At 37.6% G+C, this 8,836-nt stretch overlaps 1 protein-coding gene across 2 annotated transcripts in view; it reads left to right on the top strand.

Moving 5' to 3' along the window:
• Nucleotides 1-540: 540 nt before the first annotated feature.
• Nucleotides 541-8,836, top strand: part of LOC103041643 (histone deacetylase 4) — an 86,490-nt gene continuing 78,194 nt past the window's right edge. The window contains exons 1-2 of one of the 2 annotated variants that reach the window (XM_022675348.2): nt 541-697; nt 5,387-5,542. In XM_022675348.2, coding sequence (XP_022531069.2) covers nt 5,521-5,542 — 22 coding nt within the window. In that variant the 5' untranslated portion in view covers nt 541-697; nt 5,387-5,520. The remainder of the gene's footprint in view (nt 698-5,386; nt 5,543-8,836) is intronic. The other variant, XM_022675347.2, reaches the window with a different exon arrangement.

Here is an 8,836-nt window from a genome sequence, read left to right as displayed (position 1 = left end):
TATTTTGAGATGGCAACTATCCCAATTTTTTGAGATACTAAATCATTGTTTTGAGATACTAACCCACTGCTCCTTCTATATCCTACAATATAGCATTTATAAACTGCTTTAATGATGAATGAACTGGAACGTCCACATACTGGGTGTATTTTTTAGAGCCTTTCTTTCTCTCTCTGTCTCACTCTCTCTGTCTCTCCCTCTCTTATTCTCTCTCTTTCTTGTCTCTCTCATTCTCTCTCTTTCTCCCTTATTCTCTCTCTCTTTTTCTCCGTTATTCTCTCTCTCTTTCTCCGTTATTCTCTCTCTCTTTCTCCGTTATTCTCTCTCTCTCTTTCTCCCTTATTCTCTCTCTTTCTTGTCTCTCTCATTCTGTCTCTTTCTCCCTTATTCATCTATCTTTTTCTACGTTATTCTCTCTCTCTTTTTCTCCGTTATTCTCTCTCTTTCTCCCTTATTCTCTCTCTCTGTCTCTCTCTCTCTCTCTCTCTCTCTCTCTCTCTCTCTCTCTCTCTCTCTCTCTCTCTCTCTCTCTCTCTGTGGTACAGATACAGTACAGGCTCTCCACACGTGATTCCTTAATCAAAAATCCAGTATGGCGGAATCTGACAGCGGAGGTTGTTATCGCGGCTGCTCTTCGCACGAGGGCTGAAATAACCCGGGATTTCCTCGGGGAGAAGCTCCGCCGGGCCGCGGGAAGGTGAGCGGGTTGCTGCGGGGTCTGGGGCCGGGGCGGTGCGGTGTGTGCGGGGGGAATGTGGGGGATAGGGCTGGGTATGTGAGGCGGTGCGGTGCGGTGCGGTGCGGTGCGGTGGTGGAGCTGTATAGCTGTAGCAGAATGAACACAAACAACCGCACGGGCTGATTAATCAGCACAGAGGGGGCGGCGCAGGGATACACTTTCAGTTACTACACACAGGTATATGTTTATTATATTTATAATATATATCTATAACTACATATATCACTCGCTACAAGTCGTGACTACAGCAGCAGTGTTCTCCTGAATGGGATTTAATAAATAAATAGAAGAAAACACTGTAGCAGAGCGCGTTTTTCTCTCTCAGTACCGACAACAAACAACATTACACACAGCCAGGGATGAGCGCGCGGGGCGCGGAACCGGGGCGCGGAACCGGGCAGCGGAACCGGGCCCCCGAGCCCCCGAGCCCGGGCTGGTCCCGCCGCTCTCGCTACCTTTACTAGTATTATGCAACTGTGTGGTTTAGTCACTAATGGCCAATGGTATCAGCGGTGGGTTACGGATGGGCGGGTGTTAGACCACGCGGCCACCATTTTTGTGAATGAGCTGAACCTGTATTATACTGAGAGAGAGAGAGAAAGAGAGAGAGAGAAGGAGGGAGGGAGTGAGGGAATACTGCACTTCACTATGACAAATCCGTTTACCCCTAAAATCACACCAATAACACAACCCCCCTCGCTCACATTCTGATAATAAACACTACATTTCCCCAGTACCTTACCTGAGATTTCTCATATTTAATTCCCAATCCCGCCACTAAAAGTCCAACACCTACCCTTTCTCATTATTAGCTACATAATTTGCTCATTATCTCATTTTTTTTTAAATGCTAAGGTCATGAATTTGGTATATTAAGTCAATATTTTTAGATACTAAGTTGCTATGTTGAGATACTAATTCATTATTCTGGTTGAACTGATGAATTATTTTGAGATACTATGTTGCTAATTTGAGATACTATGTTGCTATTTTGAGATACTATGTTGCTATTTTGAGATACTATGTTGCTATATTAAGAACTATGTTGCTATTTTGAAATACTATGTTGCTATTTTAAGATGCTAAGCTGCAATTCTGAAAAGCTAACTAACTCTCATTATGTTGAGATGCTAAGTCGTCATTCTGAGATACTTTCTTTTTATTTTGAAATGCTAACCTAACTATCATTATTTTAAGAAGCTAAATAAGTCATTATTTTGAGACGCTAAGTCGTTATTTTGTGTAGCTAGTTATTTTGAGATAATAAGTTGCTATTTTGAGATACTAAGCCATTATTTTGAGACGCTAAGTCGTTATTTTGTGTGGCTAAGTGTGTATTTTGAGATACTAAGTCGTTATTTTGAGATGCTAAGTCGATAGTTTGATATACATTCTAGTTATTTTGGGATGCTAACCTAACTTTTTTTTTTTTTTTGCTGTGTCATTATTTCTAACTCACATTAATTTGAGAAACTAAGTAATTACCATTGATTTAGTTGTAAACATGTAATTATGCATAAGAGACAGCAAGATTTTAAATCAGTTAAATCAACCATTTAAATGAATGTATGGTCCCATAGGATAGAGAAGGATATTTGGTCTAGAGAAACAACCAGCAGGTTTAATATCTGGACTAACTGCAACTGTGAGTGCATTGTAAACATTTCATATCTAATATTTGAATTTAGAGTTTGTTCTTGTATAAGCTGCATTACAGAAATCTGTTATTATTAATGAGTTAGGACTGTAGTCTCTGGTGTCATTTTCGGCTTAAACTTTTTTTCAGCTTGCTATAGAAGAGTGTAATTCACAGTCCTGGATCATGTTCAGCAAGCAGAGGTTCCTGTAGTCTGGGAACCCACTTGTGTGGACTAGGAGTCGTGGACACAGTGGATTAAGCAGCAGGCATGTAGTGGAAGCATTTGTTGTTTTGGATAAAGTTCAAGGGGCTATTTTATGGTATATGTGAATGAGTATATAGATAAAGCAGTGTAGTGAGCAGATTACACAGTGTTTACCTCGTGTAATAGACATTGCATAGAATAAAAAAATAATCGAAACTGACATTTACAACTTCTAATTGAATTAATTATGTTTGAACAGGGCTTTTGTATAACTATGTTATTTTTGTATTCTGTTAATACACAACTGTGTGCGTGTTCATGTACTTTCTCCTTATTTATAAGTACATATTAGGGGCGTGCCATATCGTATCATGCACAATAATATTGCCAACATTTTTGAATATGGTGAATGATATTAAACCCTGAAATATCGTGCCATATCACCTACCTCTAATTATTACATTACGGTACTATTTTTTTCTGTTTTTACCAAAAGAAAAATTCACACTGTTCTCATTTCCCATTATATAGTATCTACTAGAGGCTGCTTATATCTGTGCAGTATCATTTATTTTACTTTAATCCTGGAAATATGGAGATATTTGGAGTGCATTATTATTAGTATCACAATATTCTCGATCATTGACTTCTATTACAAATATGATAAAATTCTTGTATTTTCTAAATATCTCAGTTAGGGGTGTGCCATATCATATCGTATGCAGTAATAAAATTTTATTTTCATTTTGTTGCAGTAGTGCATTCTTGAAATTTTTATGTTAATTCAGTGTTTTTTTAATATCGCCAAGAGTATCGTTATTGCGAAAAATACCATGAAATATCGTGATATTATTTTTTAGGGCCATATAGCCCACCCCTAGTAAATATCCAGATTAATGTACTGATTATTGTAGGCCTCACTGGTCTGTCTGCTGCCAGTGTCAGGCTAAACAATGCTCAGTGTGGTTAATTCCTCCTGCCTTTAGGATTATAAAGCTTGTTTTAAATATAGAAAAACTGAGCAGAGGGCAGTACCGTGAAGCATGTCATCCCCAAAATGAGCAGTGATGCAGAATTGCATTGTGTTGCTGTGTTGCTGTGCAGTGCTGCTTGTCTCTCCTCACATGTCACCGAGGCTCTCTTGGCTGTTTGGGGGACAATAGATGCAGACAGGCAAGCCCCCTCAGCGAGCTCAGTGCCCACATGGGGGGGGGGGCATGTCCTGCCCCCCTAGTGGGCTACGCCCTCCCCTCGCAGCCTTCAACCACAGCCCCATCACAGGAGATTAGCATAGATGGGCTCTGTGACCGACTTTCCTTCTATTTCACCCTCCTCCTCCTCCTCCTCTTCTTCCTCCTCCTCCTTCTTCACCTCTCCCTTCTGCTGTCTGGGCATGGCAGGGAGTGGGGCTACACAAAAAAATTTAAAAATAGGCAGTTTTAACTCACTGTGACAAGCCAACAGTAAATTCACCACAGCAATAACATTTCTAATTTTATCCCATTTTCTCCCCAATTTACATGGCAAATTACCCAAACCCTATCACCAGTAGTTCCCAAACACCAGTAGAGTGACGACTAGCACATGCCTCCGAAGCTCGGAGGAAAGCGCATCGACTCAACATCGTTCTGATACATCAGCTCACAGACGCAGCCTTGTGCTGATTGATCTACATCACCCTTTGGAGTGATGAGGGGAAAGATCGCTATCTTCTGTACCCACCCAAAGAGAGAGCAAGGCCAATTGTGCTCTCCCAGGGCTCCGGTAGCCGATGGCAAGCTGCATGACCGGGATTCAAACCGGCTAACTTATGATCATAGTTATAGCGTAGTTAGAATTAAATTTACTCAACAGTGCTGTGCTGATAGATTAAGTTTCCTTAGTAAAATTGGTTTCTTTGAACTTCTTATTAAGCAAGTCCCCTGCACTTTTTTCTGGATGTGAAAGCATTCATTAAGCGCTTTCTCGCTTCCTAAAACATTCATTGAGATGTTCTGCAGTGGACAGTTCCTCTTTGTTTTCTACAGAAGGTAGTCTTTGTGAATAGGGAGGCTACAAGACTGGAATCTACATAAAGAAGGTCAGAATCTTTTAAATTGGAACTAAAGAAATCCTATAGAATATAGCCTATGGTGAACCACTAATGATGTTCCAATATAGTCTTTTTTTGCTTCTCAATCTCTCTAAACCATACATTTTACATTGCATTTGTAAATCTAGGGAGCAGAGTCTGGAGGAAGAGTGGAGAGACACACAGTCCAAACTGCTCGAGGTCTAGTCTAAAGTTTCCACCAATCAGTGATGGTTTGTTTGGAGAGTCATGTCTGTCATCTGCTGGTGTTGATCCACTGTGTTTTATTATCAAGTTTAAAGTCAGTGCAGTTTTGTTTTCCCACAAAATCGTACAGCACATGCTGAACCTCTGCTGAAAACAACTTTTATAAAGATGTGGATTTCATTTTCCAGCAGGATATGGCACACTGCCCACACTGCCAAAAGTACCAATTGGTCTTATATAATATTGTAATTTTCTGAGATGCTGATTTTCGGGTTTTTATTAGCTGTAAGCCATAATCATCCATCAACAAAATTCAGTGATATTCAATTGTTTTATATGTAACTGTGTGTATATATATATATATATATATATATATATATATATATATATATATATATATATATATATATATGTATATAGAAGATAATTAAGAAAATTAAGAAGTTTGATATGCATCACTATTATGATAGTTTACTGAGATAGATTAATACAGCATATTTTCTTCTCTCTCTTTCTGTGTTGTAGGTGGATTCCAAGACAGCAGATCTCTTTATCTGGTGTTTCCCTGTGACTGATCCTCATTACTCATCTGCTTGAGGAACTTACATGAAACATCCCTACCTTTAAAGAGAAGACCTGCTCAGTATCTGTCAGTAACAATGACCTCTCATGGTCACTCAGGTAAGACAGCTCTGTAGGATTTAATCTCAGTGTGATCTGTCTCTTTTTACGCTTTTTAAATAGAGATGAGATGCTGTGCTGAACTGAACTGACAGGTTTGAGACTGTGGTTATTTGAAGGAACGTTTCTGAAGGTTTCCTGTAGCTGTGTGATCACTGCAGCTCTCGTGCAGACGACAGTGAAAAAATCCTTCTTCTGATAAATACAGCGTCAGCAAACCACAACCATAATGCCACATATGACACTCGGTATAAATTTAGCTCAGACGTGATGCAGACAGAGTTCTGCAGAATAACAGAGCTCATATAACTCAACGTTCTTCAGGAACATCATGTAAAACATAAAAACAGATCAAATAAAACTACAGAGAAGGATTTATTCTGAAAGTGTTCATTTAAAAAAGCTGAACTTTGCTCATCTTTACGGTTTACGTGCTTTATTGTGGCGCAGTAAACTCACAGACCAATCACGAGTGCTGTAAGATCACCAAACGCTCTTCTCTGCCAATCAGATCTTTGCAGATGTGGGAGGGCGGAGCCACACAGGCGGATTACACAGTGGGAAGATGCAGTCGGAGAATAATGCGAGAAAGGCTAATTTAGATGGTGCGCACCAGAAAAAAGAAATTAAAAAACTACATTTATAAAACATATGAACAGTAATATATAATAATTAAATAAAATAAAACTGATATTCTGACCAAGTTCAGCATTTCAACATTTCTCCATATATTGTACAATTTGTCATTCGTGTAATTATTATCATGACAGGCAGGCCTAAATCTTATATATATGTATATATATATATATATATATATAATAAAAAATAATAATAAAATATAGCATTATGAAACATTATGAAATAATGAAAGTTGAAGTACAGAATCACATTAATAGACTCGATAAAACTCGATAAACTATTGAGTTTGTTTGCATTTATTGTATGATAAGTCAATGATTTAATTATTGTGACAGGCCTATTTAAAACAAAAAATAAATATCGTTCAAATATACTGAATAATATTTGTAATCATTGCCTTTAAGTTGTTGATAAAACACTGATAGAACTTATAGGCCCGTACTGAATCCTAATTAAATCCCCCTGCTCTAAATAATCCAGTTTAATAGGAATAAGCACAGATAAACCCACAGCATCAGTGTGTTTATATTTTAAAGCAGTAAAAACAGGAAATGCCTGTTGCTGTAATGCACAGCCTGCACTCTGTGGCCAGCCTTCAGTGTCAGCCTTTTAATCCAGGGTCTGCCTAATGATATAATGGGTTTTCCCATCTAACACCACTGTAAACACCAACTCTTAACACTCCCTAGATCCCTAATCAGCTTCCAGAGAGATCAGACCAGCATTAAGTTATATCACGCGTATATTAACCGCGTCTGTTCCTTTACAGTAATGGACATAAAGGGTGGTTTAAATGGAAGCAGAGATATTTTATTTTATTGTTTTGTTCTGCATAAGAAACACTATGGGTGTCAGTCTGTTCATTGTCTACTTTTTGTTTCCATTGTTTCCATGTCTATTTCCGTTCCATTTGTTAATATATATCCATATACAGTGGTTGGACAATGAAACTGAAACACCTGGTTTTAGAAGACAATAATTGATTGTGGTGACGGACAGTTCTGGTGGAAACAGGAGAGTTGAGGTGCACATTGAATTGAATTCTGCCGTGGTTTGATCAGCCGTGGTTTTATGTTTTTTGGATACAATCCGGGTTAACACCCGAACATCCCTTTCAGACAGCTTCCTCTTACAGCGTCCACAGTTAATCCTGTTGGATGTGGTTGGTTCTTCTTGGTGGTATGCTGACATTACCCTGGATAATTTATTTTCTTTAGTGGCATAATGCTGAAATTAAATGATAAAATGAAATAAAATGTTATAAAACAGCACACTCTGAACACAATGCACTACTGAAAGCACTTCTTATGATGGTGTACTTTTATTAAAAATAATGTAAATTTACATTTCATTGAGATGAATAGGGAAAATCTGTGGTAAAGAATATTGGTTGTCATTGATATCCATAACTCTTTGTATTTGCTTGTTTAAGAGTATTTTATACTTAACTATTATAGTGAATTGAGATTTCATCATTATCGTGTGTAATGCATCGTGATCATGAGATGCTCTGTGATTCTCACCCCTTTTTTTAACAAGTATTTCATTTTGCACTTTGCACTGCAATACATAAAAGTAATATAGTTTAAACCTATTGTTACATGAAATAAGAATAGTAAGAGTTAAAACTTTATCTTCCCCCTCTTTACCTTTTTGGTTTGACTGTTTATTATGTGACCAGTTTGGAGAAGATGCAAATAGATGCTCTTTATATTAAGAAAATAAAGGTTTACTCATAGCAAAATAAGTAGAAAAATACATTACACAGTGCACTTTATGTGGTTCGGCCCTCGAAAACACTTCTGAAATGAAACAGTGATTAGTCATAACTGATCTGTTTTCTATAATGCTCCTGTTTCTATTTTTACCGCTTTCTTTCACATACTTATTCCTAGAACTGAGGATGTTGTCTGAGTTGAAACCTGGTGAGCTGATCTTTTAGCTGATAAAGTTGATTATATTGTTGTGATGTGTTTGGTAAGACTTTTTTCTATAAACTACAGACAACATTTCTCCCAAATTCCAAATAAAAATATTGTCATTTAGAGCATTTACTTACAAAAAATGAGAAATGGCTGAAATAACAAAAAAGATGCAGAGCTTTCAGACCTCAAATAATGCAAAGAAAACAAGTTCATATTCATAAAGTTTTAAGAGTTCAGAAATAATCAATATTTGGTGGAATAATCCTTGTTGGTTTTTATTCACAGTTTTTTTTCATGCATCTTGGCATCATGTTCTCCTCCACCAGTCTTACACACTGCTTTTGGATAACGTTATGCTGCTTTACTCCTGATGCAAAAATTCAAGCAGTTCAATTTGGTGGTTTGATGGCTTGTGATCATCCATCTTCCTCTTGATTATATTTCAGAGGTTTTTTTAAAACCAAACTAAGGTTTTTCTAAGAAAGAGTCAGTAAATGCTTGGTATTCAGTCTATGGCAATTCTAGCCTATACGGTATATATTTTTTATAGGAACCAAAACATATACCATATTTTACGAACTACAAGGCGCACCAGTGAACGTCCATTTACTGGTCTAGTAAACAGCATTTAAAGTGACACTAGTAAGGAACAAGGGTGTCGCCATGTTTCCCTTTTAATTCAGCAAAGTCAAACAAGCGCTGGATGTTAATCTGCAGGAGATTTCTCTCC

This window comes from Astyanax mexicanus, chromosome 5 (genome assembly GCF_023375975.1).
Source record: "Astyanax mexicanus isolate ESR-SI-001 chromosome 5, AstMex3_surface, whole genome shotgun sequence".
NCBI classification, from domain to species: Eukaryota; Metazoa; Chordata; class Actinopteri; order Characiformes; family Acestrorhamphidae; genus Astyanax; species Astyanax mexicanus.
Note: the sequence above shows the minus strand (reverse complement) of the source record. Positions and strands in the feature narration are given on the sequence as shown.